We start from the raw sequence: 18,138 nt of genomic DNA, 5'->3' as shown, positions 1-18,138 counted from the left end.
GTTTGAGAGAGAAAGAGGCAGAGAGAGAGAGAATGGGCAGTCACTGCAAATGAACTCCAGACACACGTAACACCTTGTGGTGGCTTATATGGGTACTGGGAAGTCAAGCCTGGGGCCTTAGGCTTCATAGGCAAGTGCTTTTAACTGCTAACCCACCCCTCTAGCCACAGATGTACTTTTTTTTATTTAAATTTTTATTTATTTATTTGAGAGCGTCAGACACAGAGAGAAAGACAGATAGAGGGAGAGAGAGAATGGGCGCGCCAGGGCCTCCAGCCACTGCAAACGAACTCCAGACACGTGCGCCCCCTTGTGCATCTGGCTAACGTGGGACCTGGGGAACCGAGCCTCGAACCGGGGTCCTTAGGCTTCACAGGCCAAGTGCTTAACTGCTAAGCCATCTCTCCAGCCCCCCCCCTTTTTTTTAATGAGAGAGAGGGAGAGAGAACTGGCACACCAGGGCCTCAGCCACTGTAACTGAACCCCAGATGCTTGCAAACCTAGTGGGCATATGCAACCTTGCACTTGTCTTACCTTTGTGTGTCTGCCTTACATGAGATCTGGGGAGAGAGATCCAACATGGGTCCTTAGGCATGTAGGCAACTACCTTAACCACTAAGCCATCTCTCAAGCCCTGTAGATCTTTTTTAAAAAATATTTTTATTTGTCAGCAGAGGCAGAAAAAATGGGTGCACCCGGGACTCTTGCCATTGTAAAGGAACACCAGACGCATGTGCCACATAGCACATCTGACTTTACATGGGTCCTGAGGAATTGAACCAAGGCCAGCAGGCACCAATAACTGCTGAGCTATTTCCATAGCCCTTGTTTTTTGTTTGTCTGTCTGTTTTTTGAGGTAGGGTCTCATTCTAGCCCTGATTGCCCCGGAGCTCTCTGTGCAGTCCCAAGCTGGCCTCCAACCCACAGTGATCCTCCTACCTCTTCCTCCCAAGTGCTGGAATTAAAGTCCTGTGCTACCACACTAGGCTAGATCTATTTTTAAAAGTTCTATTTATTAGCTGCACATGGTGGTACATGCCTTTAATCCCACCACTCAAGAGGCAGAGGTAGGAGGATTGCTATGAGTTTGAAGCTACACTGAGACTACATAGTGAATTCCAGGTCATCCTGGGCCAGAGTGAGACCCTACCTTGAAAAAAAAAAAAGAGGGGGCTATGCATGGCACATGCCTTTAATCCCAGTAGTTGGAAGGCAGAGGTAGGAGGATTGCCCGTGACTTTGTGGCCACCCTGAGACTACATAGGAATTTCAGGTCAGCCTGGGCCAGAGTGAGAACCTACCTTGAAAAACAAACAAACAAAAAAAAAAAAGAGATCTTAACCTAGAAATTTAACCTAGGATATTAGCATTTCACTAAGCAAAAGGTGCTTGCCTGCAAAGCCAAAGGACCCAGGCTCGATTCCCCAGGACCCACGTAGGGACCCACAAGGTGGTGCATGCATCTGGAGTTTGTTTGCAGTGGCTGGAAGCCCTGGTGTGCCCTTCTCTCTCTCTCAAATAAATAAATAAATATTTTTAAAATATATGTCTATTCCCCATAAAAGCCAAACAGGAAACAGTGTTACTAACATGTTCTATTTATTTATTAATAAAAAGTGCATAGTACAAGCCCTTTACCCCAATCCAAGTACTCAGTAAAAGATTGACAATAAATCCTGGATGGCACAGACTGATTTGTTTGGCATGATTTAAACATTTAAAAACCACCATTTACATTTAGTATATATCACATGACCACCTTTGCTTTTAACAAAGTAATCAGACATGGTAACAAACACATAGGAATTTTAGTTGAGAAATATAAGACTACCCCATCTACTATTGCAACAACAAATTTTACCCACTGTTAGGTCTCTTTATTTTCCTGTCTTCAAGTTGCTGTTTTAAGCTGGTCAAAACTAACTGCATGTTCATTTAGAGTGACAGACTGTCGTTAGTGATAGGCACCCAACGTTCTTTGAAAAATCTCAGATATTGATAATGCCATAAACACTATCAGAGACACTCAATGTTACCATGGAACAGTTATATTCAATGGCTACTCTAGAAAATTTCTACAAGTTGTAAAATATATGATTGACTGATCATGGAATAGTGCTTAGATACACTTATTTTTGTTTGTTTGTTTTGATTTTTCAAGGTAGGGTCTCACTCTAGCCCAGGCTGACCTGGAATTCACTATGGGTGAATCACTCAGGATGGCCTCGAACTCACGGCGATCCTCCTACCTCTGCCTCCCAAGTGCTGGGATTAAAGGCGTGCACCACCATGCCCGGCACACTTATTTATTTTTGAAAATCTTTAAAAATTTCCAATGTTAAACTTTTTCCATATGGAATGCCAACCCAAACCAAAAATGCCATGATTTTGTGTAAATGAACACTAAATGAATCTAAAATGAACTCTAGGCAGTATTAAGAACTGAAAGTGATAAAAACAAAATGAGCTTTCTCTTTTATCCAGATAATTTTAAAAGGATTGTAGCCAAGTAAATGTTTACAAGCCAAGTAATGGTTAAGAATGTGCTCAATATTAAAAGGCCACGTGGAGAAGCTTTAAGAATTAAATATAATAATATATTAGTTGGGTTAATAAGAATACTCTATGTTCAGGACACTGTCTTTTCAGGAATTCAGAGAAATTTAAGTTAAAAAAAATTCTAATACTTAACAAAAAACTGTGACTACTTACTTAACAAAAGGTTCATACAGGAAAAGGCTAATTAATATATTCAGATGTAATGCCAGTAATTTATGTGACATAACTGAAGAACTAGGACTAACAATTCAAATATCCAGGTCGCTAATACTAGAAATTTGCTATGCATATCATTTCTTCACCAAACCCACTTCTCAATTATTTGTGAGACACAGATTCAATAAACATATCAGTATCTTGCCAGGGACTGGCTTTCGAGCAAGGTAGAGAGCAGACTGCTTGGGACATAAACGCACACCTGCAAAATCAAAAGGACAAGAGCACAAAAAGGAACTCTGTAGTATTTAGCTCCATCTGGTGCCATTCAACCTTTTCTGCTTTAAATTACATTCTTTGGGGGAAAAAAAGATCTTCCTACACAGCCCGGCCTGGCTTGGAATCCTTGAGCAGCCTTGCCTGGCTTCAAGTTTGCAGCACTACTTCTGGTGTCTGCACTGACCTCTACCAGCCACAGAGTTGGAAAGGCTTCTGGTGGACCACAGTAAGAAGAAATCCTTTACTCTGCAGTGTTCACCTATTCAGAATTTAACTTACCTGGGTCATGTTACCTCTCTGTAAACACAAATAACTAAGAAGTGGGTTATGCATTTCAGAAACTTGAGCCCCGGAGGAATGCAAGCAGGGATGCCCTGAACAACATTGGTGGTCTAGAATGTAATCACAGAAAGAGGTGGGGAAGGAAGTGGATAAGCATTGAGTAACACACAGCTGACCAGAGGCCTCTCAATGGGACAATGATACAGGAAGTTTTTTAATTCACACAAATAATTTCTCAAATCTGCACAATAAGAAGCCACACTAACTTGGGGCAGGGATCCTTACATTGATAGGAAAATATGTTCTGGCCTCACAAGTCATCTGCAGTCTACCCCGGGGGTGAGGGGACTTCTCTAACCACACAGATTATAAAAACAATGCAACCCCTAATTTTTAAAAGCTATTTCAAATGGCACTGGTATCCTACCCTAATTCATTCCTTCACTAAACAGATAAGGGGAGAGCAAACAGGCTTCTGTATGGTGTTACCCCCCACCTTCTCCTATGCAATAAACCAAAACATCAAAAAAATTTTAAGTCAGAAAAGTAACAGAAAACTCACAATTTTTCTTTGGATAAAATAGTGTGAATAAGTAAATATGGATTCAAATATCTGCAACCCAACAGGTCCTAATACAGATGTAAGATCACTTTATTTTAACAGGGAAGTGTTAGAAGAGAAGCTTCCTGTGAGGCACTCATTTAAAAATAAACCACGACTTAAGTTACTACGGGACAGGTTCTACCTAGTAAAGGCAGAAAGAATGAGCTTTTTCCTTCCTTTCATGAACCTTGTAAGGCTAGTGTTCAGTGGCTTTCAAATGTCATATAATGGACTGTCAATCAACTGCTACATTAATCAATCATGTTTATTTAAAGCATTCTTCACATTAGACATGTTTAATAGGAGTAAAAAAGTAGTCAACAACCAGTTCCCCTTTTCCGTTCCAGCCACATAAGCGTTGTAATGAATGACACAGATTTCAGCTATAACTTGTAAAATATTCCAAAAGCTGACATAGTCCCAAGAACTAGAGAAAATTGCCACCAGAAATAAACTGCCACAGTAATGGAAATACAGGGTGATTCTAATTGTCTCTCAAGCCCAGATAATCCCAAGTAACTTTATAAATACCTGATGAAAGAACAACTTAAACCCTATTAAAACTAAAATATTTAAATACAGAAATCTCAGCCTTCCTTCAATTAGGCCAGAAACCACCACAAAAATGATGATCACAGAAACAGAATGAATGGAATGTTTTAAGTTCAGTCCAACCAAAAAAAGCCCCATATAACTTCTTAATATAATCATTTACTCAAATATACTGTAAATAGGAATGGTGGCAACATAGGAAGCAAAAAAGAAGGTTGCAAGTGAAATTTCTAGAAGCTCATGAAAACAATACCATCCCATACTGCATGTGCAAAAGGAAATCAGTTCTAATGGTGTTAGGAGTACTCTGGTCATCTTCAGTCATTTGGTCTTGCAAGGTGTTAGCTGTCTTTGCTTCCCATATCATAAAATTAGTCCACAGGAGGAGCTGGTGGATCCTGTCCCTGGCATTAAAAAGAAAAATAACTTTAGTGACTTTTTAAATATATTTATTTCTTTGACAGAATGAGAATGAACAGGCACGCCAGGGCCTCCTGCCATTGCAAATGAACTCTAGATGCATGTGCCACTTTGTGTATTTGGGTACTGGGGAATCAAACCCAGGCCGTCAGGCTTTGCAAGCAAGCACCTTTAACTGCTGGGCCATCTCTCCAGCTCTGATGAAAATATTTTCAAAGAGCGAGACCCTATCTCGAAAATAACAACAAATATTTTCAAAGAGATTAACATTCCCTCCACATGGAAAAGAAATTACAAAATTGGGATTCACGCTAGGTGTGGTGGCACATTGCTTTAATCCTGGTACTGGGGAAGCTCAGGTAAAAGGATTGCTGAGTTCAAAGCCAATCTGTTTTTTTTTTTGTTGTTTTTTTTTTTTTTTTGCTTTTTCGAGGTAGGGTCTCACTCTGGTCCAGGCTGACCTGGAATTCACTCTGTAGTCTCAGGATGGCCTTGAACTCACGGTGATCCTCATACCTCTGCCTCCCGAGTGCTGGGATTAAAGGCGTGGGCCACCACGCCCGGCTTCAAAGCCAATCTGGATAAAGACAGGTTTGGTGGCCCACGTCTTTAATTCCAGCACTCAGGAGGCAAAGACAGGAGGATCACTGCAAGTTCAAGGCTACCCTAAGACTACATAGTGAATTCCAGGGCAGCCTGGGCTAGAACAAGACCCTACACCTCAAAAAACAAACAACAGTGGGGAGGGAGGGAATTACCATGGGATATATTTTATAATCATGGAAAATGTTAATAAAAATTAAAAACAACAACAACAAATAAACAAACAAAGACTTTGTGGTGGGCTGGAGAGATGGATAAGTGGATGAGGCACTTACCTGCATAGCCAAAGAACCCAGGTTTGGTTCCATAGTACCCATGTAAAGCCAACTGCACAAGGTAGTACATGCACCTGGAATTAATTTGCAGTGGCTTGAGGCCCTGGTGTGCCCATTCTCTCTATCTGTACTCTCTCTCTCTCTCAAATTAGGAAGAAAGAAAGAGAGAGAGAGAGGGAGAGAGGGAGGGAGGGAGGGAGGAAGGGAGAGAGGGAAGGAAAGAGAGAGAGAGAGAGAGAGAGAGAAGGAAAGAGGGCTGGAGAGATGGCTTAGTGGTTAAGACGCTTGCTACAAAGCAAAAGGACCCAAATTTGAATCTCCAGGTCCCATGTAAGCCAGATGCACAAGGTGACACATGCATCTGCAGTTTGTCTGCAGTGGCTAGAGGCTCTGGTGTACCCATTCTCATTCTCTCTATTTCCCTCTGTCTCAAATAAATAAATAAAAATAAAAGCTAAAAGAAAAGAAAGAATCAGTGGAGTTTTTTGTTTGTTTGTTTTTGTTTTTCCAGGTAGAGTCTCACTCTAGCCTAGGCTGACCTGAACTCACTCTGTAGTCCCAGGTTGGCCTTGAACTCACAGGGTTTCTCCTACCTCTGTTTGGGATTAAAGGCATGTACCACCACTCCCCCCATTTGTGGTTTTGAAAAAGATTAAAATGAATCTGGAGGTTCCATTGGAGATAGTACTGAAACACCCCCTTTAGTCAGCTTACCAGCTGTCATTTAGAAGGTTCCAAGGTTGGTTGTAATCTTGACTGTAAGGACTTACCAATATTAATAGCTACCCCTCCTTTTGCCAGCTGAGCTGACTTACTATGTGATACACACTGGCAAACAGGTTTGAGACAATAGGATGGAAAAATAAGAGGTAAGCAAGATTAAGGCAGATGGGCTCAGAGCATCTGCTGAGACTACAAAGTGAGTTCCAGGTCAACCTGGGCTAAAGCAAGACCCTATGTCAAAAAAAAATTATTTTAGAGACTGACTACTGGTCTCTGAGAGAGAGTATGTTTGATGGTAGGATCCTACTCTAGCCCAGGCTGACCTGGAGCTCACTCGATAGCTTTATAGTCCCAAGTGCTGCAATTAAAGGCACGTGACACGACGCTATGAGATAAAGTCTAGTTACACCCCTTGGCTGTCCTGAACCTCACCACACAGCCCAGGCTAGCTTCATACTTGCATCTGTCCTCCTGCTTCTGCCTCTCGAGTGCTGGGATTACCTCCATGAACCACTACACCTGGCTCTATGTCATTTTCTGTTTATCTCCCCAAAGGACCACTTGGGGCTATAAAATTTACCAGGACTACACAGGCAGAATCACTCCCTAAATTAAGACTTCTTCTGGCCAAATTTGATATTTTAGTCAAGACCAATGTTGCCTCCCATAGAATATATGCATAAATTCACCCCAAAAGGATTAATCATCAATATGACTTACATTATGAGGACTGGCTGGCTTCCCGGATAGGTTGGATCCTCTTAGATTAGGCGGTCTCAGCAAGAACAAGATCACCGCAATTACCATCCAGGCCATCAAGATCATAGTGATACTGGTGCCATTGTCACCAGAGGGTCCTGGCACTGAAGATAAACAAAAAGTAAACTTGTAGCAAAATTGTAGCCTAATCGTAAAATGGTGAAATAAACAACAACAACAAAAACACAAATTATGAAGCCAGTTTTCAGATGGCAGTGACCTTGGGATGACTCAGAAGGCATCATGGTGCTGAAAAGAAGTGACAGGAGTGCTCAGCACTGCAATATCTCAATCACACCTTCCAAGGCTCAAGGTCCATTGCAGAAGAGGTGGCGGAAAGAATTTAAGAACCAAAGGAAGGGTAGGACTCCTTACAACGTGCTCCCCCTAGACACAAAATGACCTGGATATCCATGACCTTACAGTGCCTGACACTACCTACACAAGACCATCATAATAGGAGGAAAAGATAATGACATCAAACTAAAAGAGAAACTGATTGAGAAGGAGAGGGATATGATGGAGAATGGAATTTCAAAGGGGAAAGTTGGGGGAGGGAGGGTATTACCATGGGATATTTTTTATAATCATGGAAGATGCTTACACCACCTAGTAGGCATGAGTAACCTGTGCTTGCCTCACTTTTGCGGATCTGGCTTACATGGGATCTGAAAAGAGATGGAACCTGGGTCCTTAGGCTTTGCAAGCAAGTGCCTCAACCACTAAACCATCTCTCCAGCACAAGTACAGTTTAAAAAAAAAAAAAAATATATATATATATATATATATATGTTTTTTGGGTTTTTTTTTTACTTATTTGAGAAAAAGGAGGAGAGAGAGAATGGTCATGCCAGGGCCTCTAGCCACTACAAACAAAACTCCAGATGCATGTGCCAGCTTGTGCATCTGGCTTATGTGGGACCTGGGGAATCGAACCTCGGTCTTTGGCTTTGTAGGCAAGAACCTTAACCACTAAGCCATCTTCTCAGGCCCCAAGAGCATGTTTTTAAAATCCCTTCTCATGTTTTTCCCCCCGAAGATCCATGTTTGGTTACATGGGCTCCTGGGTTCAACATGGCCAAAATGGGCTTTTGGACTCCACATGGGACACTTCTCTTCTCCCCACATTATCTTCCCTTACCTCCCAGTTTTCTTTCTTCCCCACTCCTTTATAAGATCTGAATAAAATGTGGTATTTTAAAAAATCATTTTCTGGCTGGAGAGATGGCTTAGCAGTTAAGGCGTTTGCCTGTAAAGCCAAAGGATCCCAGTTCAATTCTCCAGGACCCATGTAAGCCAGATGCACGAGGGGCGCATGCATCTGGAGTTTGTTTGCAGTGACTGGAGGCCCTGGCGAGCCCATTTTCTCCCTCTCTCTCTCTCTCTCTCTCTCTCTCTCTCTCTCTCATAAATAACTAAATAAAATATTTAAAAAAAAAAAATCATTTTCTTAGCTGGGCTTGATGGCATATGCCTTTAATCCCAGCACTTGGGAGGCAGAGGTAGGAGGACTATCATGAATTCAAGGCAACCCTGAAACTACACAGTGAATTCCAGGTCAGCCTGGGTTACAGTGAGACCCTACCCCAATAATAATAATAATAATAATAATAATAATAATAATAATAATAAAAATAATAATTTTCTTGAATTTGGAACTACCAATTCTTTGGTTTGCAGACATGAACTCAGAGCTTACGGTTCCAAAAAGTACCCTAGAACCCCAATTCCCCCCATTACATATGTAAAACTAGATTATTTAAGGTTAGTAAAAGAAAAATATCCTTTGTACACATGATTACTTATTATAGTGTCCTTGTTATGGGCGACAAAGTTTCTACTTAATGAAAAAAACAAGGGCTGGAGAGATGGCTTAGCAGTTAAGGCGCTTGCCTACGAAGCCTATGGACCAAGATTCAATTCCCCAATGCCTACACAAGCCAGATGCACAAGGAGGCATATGCATCTGGCATTCGTTTGCAGTGGCTAGAGGCCATAGCGTGTCTATTCTCTCCCTGTCAAATAAATAAAGTGAAACAAAAAACAAACACACAGCCCCCCAAACCCCCTGCGACACACACACAAAAAAAAACACTGAGCTAGAGAGATGACTCAGTGGTTAAAGGTGCTTATTTGTAAAGTCTGACAGCCCAGGTTCAATTCTCTAATATCCATACACACAAAGTGGTGCATTCATTTACAGTAACAGGAGGCACTGGCATTCCCATATATCCTCTCTCAAATATTTTTTAAAAAAAAATTAAATAAATAAAATACAAAGTGACTTGTATAGACATGAAACTCCACTATCAATTCTTACTAAGTGGGTGCTTCACAGTTTCCATAGTTTGCTCTTTGTGAAGCAGGATCTCAGTCTAGCCCAGGCAGACTTAAAACTCATAAGGATCCTTCTACCTCAGGAGGCTGAGGCTAGTAATAAAGCTAGAGCCACCACACCTGACATCCTATTTAATAACTCTTATCCTAGAGACAGCATTCCTCAAAAAACAAGTGTGTTTCTTTTTAAGGCTCTCACTGTGGCTGTCAGTTCCCCGTCTCCTGGCTTGGTTCTGTCACAGACTGTCCTTCCTGCGCATTGCTGCCAGAAAGTCTGCTTACAAGCTATTCTTAGCCGCATGTGGTGGGGCACACATGTAACCCTGGCTCCCAGGAGGGTGAAGCATTAAGATGATGAGTTTGAGGCCAGCCTGGGCTACGCCGCAACTCTGTTTCCAAAAAAAAAAAAAAAAAAAAAAAAAGCCAATAGTCAGACAAAACCCAGAAGCACAACAACAAACAAAACAAAACCCACTTCTATTTATTTATTTACTTACTTATTTATTTAATTAATTAATTTATTTATTTTTGGTTTTTCAAGGTAGGGTCTCACTCTAGACCAGGCTGAGCTGGAATTCACTATGTAGTCTCAGGGTAGCCTCAAACTCACGGTGATCCTCCTACCTCTGCCTCCTAAGTACTGGGATTAAAGGCGTGCGCCACCACGCCCAGCTACACTTCTATTTATTTATTCATTTATTTATTTTTGTTTTTTGAGGTAGGGTCTCCCTCTAGCCCAGGCTGTCCTGGAATTTCACTATGTAGTCTCAGGCTGTCCTAGAACTCACAGAGATCCTCTTACTGCCGCTGGGATTAAAGGCATACACCACCATGCCCAGCTCCCTTTTTTTTAAAGCAAGGTCTCCTATATCCCAGATTGTCCTTGAACTACTGATTCTTCTGCCTCTACCTCTCAAGTGCTAGAATTCCAGGCATGTATCACCAGACCCAGCTAAAAATATACATACTATCCTTAACACAAAGATTTCTGCTGATCAGCTCAGGGACTTACCATTGCCTCCTGCTAAAACTCTGCTCTTGCTGGCATGACCTCTGTAACATGATTTGGTTCTGCTTATCTAATCTTAGTTTTTCCCACTTCTCAGAAAGCACATTTTCTCTTGTAGTCACTCCATACCACCCACCTTCCTTCTCTAACTAAGGGTTCCCAAGCTTGGATGTGCACCAGATTGACCGGGAACCATAGCACAGAATCTAAGGCGTCCCACCTCAGGTCATGGGATTCAGGAGCACTGAAAGAGTCAAGACATGGAAAAGAAGCTCACTGTCTGCTATACAGTAGGTGTTTGTTGTTTTCATTTAATTTAGTTAATTGTTTTTCAAGATAGGGTCTTGCTGTAGCCCAGTCTGACCTGGAATTCACTATGTGGTCTCAGGCTAGCCTCGAACTCATAGTGATCCTCCTACCTCAGCCTCTCGAGTGCAGGAATTAAAGGCATGCGCCACCATGAATGTCCAAATGAGTAGTTGGCAAACACTACCTTACTAGCAAGAATCAATCAGAATGGAGCAAGGTAAATGAAGAGAGATCCTGTTAGAACCAGAATGTCTTTTTTTTTAAGGTAGGTTCTCACTCTAGCCCAGGCTAGCCTGGCAGTCACTCTGAAGTTCTGGGCGGGCTTTGAATTCACAGTGATCCTACCTCTGCCTCCTAAGTGCAGGGATTAAAGATGTGTGCCACCACGCCCAGCACATCTCCATCTCACAATGTGTCAGTTTCTAGCTCCCACCTAGCTCAACTGCAAAACACTGTATGAATTGCTATTTCCCTCAAATGCTCCAAATTACCTGTCTAAACACTGTTTCCTTCAAGAGGCTGAGACTACCTAGTTGCCATTTCCCTGAAATGGCCCTGGTCCCCCATGGCCCCTGTAAGAAGAACTCCTTAGACTGGGCTGGAGGGATGGCGTAGCGGTCAAGGCGCTTGCCTGTGAAGCCTGAGGACCCCTGTTCAATTCCCCAGATCTCACTTAAGCCAGATGCACGCGCAAGGTCGTGCATGCACACAAGGTGATGCACAGAGCTAGAGCAGGGGCTGGAGGCCACTTACTTTCTTATTAAAAAAATAATAATAATTAATTTAAAAAAATTAGTTGCTCTTGGTTTGCCAGAGCCTCTCTCAGACTTTCCTGGAGAAAGCCTGTCTCTGCTGTCGAGCCAGGTCTTTTCTGGTGGAATTTTCCATCCATTTCCGGCTTTTTCCCAACAGATACATGTGTGGAGATGGAAGGAACTGAAGAGGGAAGAAAAAAGGCACAAATTCAAACTGTAACAGAACAGAGCACAGTGGTCAGTGGCTTACTGGACTGGTGGCAGGAGGAGGAAGCTGGGAGGCTGAGAGTGACGAAAGGCGGGGAGTTACTGACGAGGACAGTAGACAGGGAGAGATGCCCAGCCTCTGCTCTGCCATTTCATGATGGAGCTTCCCCTCCAGACAATAAGCTGAAATATACCTTTCCATCCCACCAGTTGGTAATGGTCAGGTGGCTTGCCTGCAAGGCCTAACAACCCGGTCTGTCTCCCCAGAGCCCATAGAGCGGCATATGCATCTGGAGTTCATTTGCAGCAGCTAGAGAGGCCCTAACATGCCCATTCATTTTCTCTCTGCTTGCAAAAAACGAAAGAAAGAAAGCCAGCCAGCCAGCCAGGCATGCTGGCGTACACCTTTAATTCCAGTACTCGGGAGGCAGAAGTAGGAAGACTGCTGTGACTTCAAGGCCAGCCTAGGACTACAGAGACTACAGAATGAGTTTCAGGTCAGCCCAAGCTAGAGTGATACCCTACCTCGAAAAACCAAAATGACAAAAAAAAAAAAAAGTAACTCCCATCCCCACCCCAAATATTAATAGAGCCCCAAGGTGAGTAAGATTATGTGTGTGTGTTGTCCACAACTAGACAGCAAGACCCTACTGCTGAAGACGCCACATGCTGGGGCTGTAGGACACACCCTCCAAGGCTCAACAAACTTTGTGGACAAAGGGGCAGAAGCAATGTAAGAGCCACAGGTGGGAAGGCATACTAGCAGGAACTATCCTCCCAACAGGAACCACCTGGTGCATTCATGACCCAACAGCGATTACCGATAACCTCACCAAGGAGGCCCTCAGTGCTATGGGGGTGCGGGAGAGGACACATAAAGGAATAACCCAATGGAAATATGACCAATTTACAATAAACAAAGTTGCATTAAAGTTCCAAATAAAAATTTTATGAAAAATGACATCAAAAGTAACAGACTGATTGAGACGGGGAGGGGGTATGATGGGCAGTGGAATTTCAAAGGGGTAAGTGGGAGGAGGGAGGGTATCACAATGGGGTATTTTTTATAATCATGGAAGTTGTTAATAAATTTTTTTTTAATTTATGAAAAATGGAAGCAAAGGCTGGAGAAATGGCTTAGCAGTTAAGGCATTTACCTGCAAAGCAAAGGACCCAGGTTCGATTCCCTAGGACCCACGTAAGCCAGAAGCACAAGGTGGAACATCCATCTGGATTCACTTGCAGTGGCTAGAGGTCCTGGCGTGCCTATTCTCTCAGTCTCTCTCTCCGTGTGTGTATGTGTGTGTATCTGCCTCTTTCCCTCTCTCTCTCAAATAAATAAATAAAATTTTTAAAAAAATGGAAGTGTGGGCTGGAGAGATGGCTTAGCGGTTAAGCGCTTGCCTGTGAAGCCTAAGGACCCCGGTTCGAGGCTCAGTTCCCCAGGTCCCACGTTAGCCAGATGCACAAGGGGGCGCACGCGTCTGGAGTTCGTTTGCAGAGGCTGGAAGCCCTGGCGCACCCATTCTCTCTCTCTCCCTCTATCTGTCTTTCTCTCTGTGTCTGTCGCTCTCAAATAAATAAATAAATAAATAAATAAATAAATAAATAAAAATGGAAGTGTGTGTGTGTGTATCTGCCTCTTTCCCTCTCTCTCTCAAATAAATAAATAAAAATTTTAAAAAATGGAAGCAAACTTAAGTGAGCGCTTCTTGTTATAAACTATGGTACAATGGACTACAACGATGCTTGAAAATATGCTGAGGAAAGTGTCATTACGACAGACTTTTCTGTGACATGTAATGAACTCAGGGCTTTGCACATGCCAAGCATATATTCTGCCATCAAGCTATACTCAGTTAAGCCAGCTGAGATTCTTTTATTTATTTATTTATTTTTGTTCATTTTTTATTTATTTATTTGAGAGCAACAGACACAGAGAGAAAGAAAGATACAGGGAGAGAGAGAGAATGGGCGCACCAGGGCTTCCAGCCACTGCAAACGAACTCCAGACACGTGCGCCCCCTTGTGCATCTGGCTAACATGGGACCTGGGGAACCGAGCCTCGAACCGGAGTCCATAGGCTTCACAGGCGAGTGCTTAACCGCTAAGCCATCTCTCCAGCCCCAGCTGAGATTCTTAATCTTTTTTTTTTTTTTTTCTTTTTTACAAGGTAGGGTCTCACTCTAGCCCAGGCTGACCTGGAATTCACTATGTAGTCTCAGGGTGGCCTCGAACTCACGGTGATCCTCCTACCTCTGTTTCCCGAGGGCTGGGATTAAAGACATGCACCACCACACCTGGCATTTTTGTTTTTAAATATGTTCTCATTTAGTACAAGCTTGCCTTAAATCTTGAATTCTCAATCCTCCCATGTCAGCCTTAATGCATAGTGACTCTCCAGACTATAATTTCATCCATTATCATTGCAATAGTATCTCACTACTGAAAAAAATTAAACATTTTACTATGGAGAATTCTTGAGGCTGGGGGGTATTGCTTAGTGAGAGAATGACTATTCATCTTGTTCTAGGCCTTGGAGTCAACTGCAGCACCAAATACACACACACACACACACACACACACACACACACACACACCACACCACACCACACCACGCCTGGCTAAAATGTCATTATTATGCTTTTTGTTGTTATTGTTGGAAATTTTATTTATTTATTTATTTATTTATTTTGGTTTTTTGAGGAGGGGTTTCACTGTAGTTCAGGCTGACCTGGAATTCACCCTGTAGTCTCAACCTGGCCTCGAACTCACGGTGATTCTCCTACCGCTGCCTCCCCAGTGGAGTGCTGGGATTGCCACCACGCCCAGCTACTTATTTTATTGACAACTTCCATAATTGTAGACAATAACCCATGGTAATTCCTTCCCACCCCCCACTTTCCCCTTTGAAATTCCACTCTTCATCATATCCCCTCCCCCTCTCAATCAGTCTCTCTTTTATTTTCCTCCTATTATGATGGTCTTGTGTAGGTAGTGTCAGGCACTGTGAGGTCATGGATATCCAGGCCATTTTGTGTCTGGAGGAGCACATTGGAAGGAGTCCTACCCTTCCTTTGGCCATTATTTTGTTTTTTAAAAGAAACTACTGGATGTGATGGTGCATGCCTTTAATCCCAGCACTTGGGAGGCAGAGGTAGGAGGGTCACCATGAGTTTGAGGCCAGCCTGAGACTACATGGTGAATTCCAGGTCAGCCTGGGCTACAGTGAGACTCTACCTCAAAAACACACACACACACATTATATATATATTTTGGATGTAGGGTCTCACTGTAGCCCAGGCCAACCTGGAATTCACTATATAATCTCAGGGTGGCCTCAAACTCATGGCAATCCTCTTACCTCAACCTCCAGGCTGGTGCTGGGATTAAAGGTGTGTGCCACCACGCCTGTCTGGATATTTGTATTTTTGTGCATCCTTCATTTTTTATAAATTGATAGTTAGATCTAGAAGCCAGGTATGGCCAAATTGGAGGTTTAATTATTTTTTTAGAAGAATACTTTTTAGTGGGGTGTGGTGGTACATGCCTTTAGTCCTAGCATTTGGGAGGCTGAGGTAAGAGGATCAGTATGAGTTCAAGGCCAGCCTGAGACTACACATCATGAATTCTAGATCAGCTTAGGCTAGAGTGAAACCCTATCTCTACCTTGAAAAACAAAAAAAACAAAAAACATTAAAAAAAAAGTTTAGAGTAGAACTGAACCCTTCAGTTTTCTTAACATAAACATGTATCTTACTAACCTGTATGGACAAAATAAATAAATACATAAAAATAAAAAGCCGGGCATGGTGGCACACGCCTTTCATCCCAGCACTTGGAAGGCAGAGGTAGGAGGATCACCGTGAGTTTGAGGCCACCCTGAGACTACATAGTGAATTCCAGGTCAGCCTGGGCTAAAGTGAGACCCTACCTTATAAAATCAAAATAAATAAATAAATAAACTATATGGAAAAAAGCAGCACAGATTTCCAGTATGTTTCTGCCAGGACTTGGAAAAGTACCTATTGATGTACACAGGTACAGAGTAAATAGTTTCACAAGCACCTGTATGGCCTGAATTACTGGTAATAAAAGTCTGCAGTCATGATGACAGTGCAGAATCATGTGGCTTGATCACAGGGCCTTGGATTTTCTGATAGTGGGTGATACTGATGAGTTAACAGTTAACTTACAACCAGGAACACGGCAGAGCGTGAGAAAGCATTCAGAGCTGCTCTCTGCTCTCAGACTGTCATGACTTAGCATTTATGATGACATCTACATTTATAGTGTTTCATATTTTTGGATTAAAATTTTTTTAATATTTTATTTATTTATTTGAGATAGACAGGGGCAGAGAAAGAATGAGCATGCCGGGGCCTCTTGCCACCACAAACAAACTCTAGACACATGTGCCACCTTGTGCATCTGGCTTTACACAAGCACTGGGGAATTGAACTTGGGTCCTTTGGCTTTGTAGGCAAATGCCTTAACCACTAAGTAATCTCTCCAGCCCCGTAACTTTTTTTTAAGAGAAACTTTTTGTTGTTGTTGTTTTTGTTTTTTGAGGTAGGGTCTCCCTCTAGCCCAAACTGATTTGGATTCACTATGTAGTCTCAGGTTGGCCTCGAACTCACGGTGATCCTCCTACCTCTCTGCTCCTGAGTGCTGGAATTAAGGACATATGCCATCATGCCCGGCCAATAATTCTTTTTTTACATATTGAGAGTGAAGGGACTGGCGGTGGGGTGGGGAAGATGTCAGGGTGTGTTACCAAGGTGAATAAAACTCCAGATGCAGACCTAGACATCACGCTGAGCCTCTGGCTTTACATTGAACCCTGGCCAATAGGCATTGTAAGCAAGTGCCTTTAACCATTGAAGCAGCCTACAATTTCTTTTTAATATTTTATTTGTTTGTTTGTTTATTGGATGGAGGGAGGGAGGGAGGGAGAGAAAGTGAGAGCATGGGTACACCAGGGCCTCTAGCTACTGCAAACAAATTCCAGATACATGAGCCTTCTTGTGCATCTGGCTTTATATGGGTGCTGGGGAATTGAACCTGGCTCCTTTGACTTTGCAGGCAAGCGTCCTGACCACTAAACCATTTCTCCATCCTGACTTTTTTTTTTTTTTAAGACAAGGTCTCATGTATGCTAGGCAGGCCTTCAACTCTCTATGTAGCCTAGGATGACCTTGAACTCTTATCCTCCTGCCTCTATCTCACAAGTGCTGTTGTTACAGTATGTTCCCTTATACCTGGTTTATACTGTCCCTGGGGAATTGAACTCAGGTCTTTAGGCATAATGAGCAAGCAGTCTACCAACTGAGCTACATCCCAGTCTAACATTTCTTTTTTTGTAATTAATTTATGTGAGAGGGAGAGGGAGAGAGAGAGAAACAGTCAGATATATACAGAGAATGGGCATGCCAGGGCCTCTAGTCACTGCAAATGAACTCTAGATGCATGTGCCACTTTGTGTATCTGGTTTTATATGGTTACTGGGGAACTGAACCTAGGTCCTTTGGCTTGGCTGGCAAGCCCCTCAAACCTGGATCCTTAGGTTTCATAGACAAACACCTACTTTAACCACTAAGAAAATTTTTTTCAACAATAGGAGTTTGTTTTTAAGGCAAGCAGAACAATTTTGAGTTTAAAATTAAAAAAAGGGCTGAAGGGATGGCTTAGCAGTTAAGGCATTTGCCTGCAAAGCCAAAGAACCCAGGTTTGATTCCCCAGGACCCACGTTAGCCAGATGCACAAGGGAAACACGCATATGGAATTCATTTGCAGTGGTTGGAAGCCCTGGTGCGCCCATTCTCTCCCCCACCTCCCTCCCTCTCTCTCTCCATCTTTCTCTGTCCAATAAATAAATAAATAAAAATACTTTTTTTAAAAAAAGAGCCGGGTGTGGTAGTGCATGCCTTTAATCCCAGCACTCGGGAGACAGAGGTAGGGGGATTGCCTTGAGTTCGAGGCCACCCTGAGACTACACAGTGAACATAGTGATCCAGGTCAGCCTGGACTAGAGTGAAACCCTACCTAAAAAAAAAAAAAAAAGAAGTAGTAGTAGTAGTAGAAGAAGAAGAAGAAGAAGAAATGCTGCCAGGTGTGGTGGCACACACCTTCAATCCAAGCATTTAGGAGGCAGAGATAGGTGGATCACTGTGAGTTCAAGGCCAGCCTGAGTCTACATAGTGAATTTCAGGTCAGCCTGGGCTAGAGTGACACCCTACCATAAAAAACCAAGAATATAAATAAACAAACAGGGCTGGAGAAATGGTTTAGCAGTTAAGATGCTTGCCT

At 42.7% G+C, this 18,138-nt stretch overlaps 1 protein-coding gene across 1 annotated transcript in view; it reads right to left on the bottom strand.

Annotated features, from left to right (window-relative positions):
- Positions 1-1,582: 1,582 nt before the first annotated feature.
- Positions 1,583-18,138, bottom strand: part of Smim14 (small integral membrane protein 14) — a 63,819-nt gene continuing 47,263 nt past the window's right edge. The window contains exons 4-5 of the mRNA XM_045130139.1: positions 7,174-7,316; positions 1,583-4,836 (exon numbers count right to left, since the gene is read on the bottom strand). Coding sequence (XP_044986074.1) covers positions 4,804-4,836; positions 7,174-7,316 — 176 coding nt within the window. The 3' untranslated portion in view covers positions 1,583-4,803. The remainder of the gene's footprint in view (positions 4,837-7,173; positions 7,317-18,138) is intronic.

The sequence above is a fragment of the Jaculus jaculus genome, chromosome 11 (genome assembly GCF_020740685.1).
Source record: "Jaculus jaculus isolate mJacJac1 chromosome 11, mJacJac1.mat.Y.cur, whole genome shotgun sequence".
Taxonomy (NCBI): Eukaryota; Metazoa; Chordata; class Mammalia; order Rodentia; family Dipodidae; genus Jaculus; species Jaculus jaculus.
The sequence above is the reverse complement of the archived record's forward strand: the minus strand, read 5'-3'. Positions and strand labels throughout refer to the sequence as shown.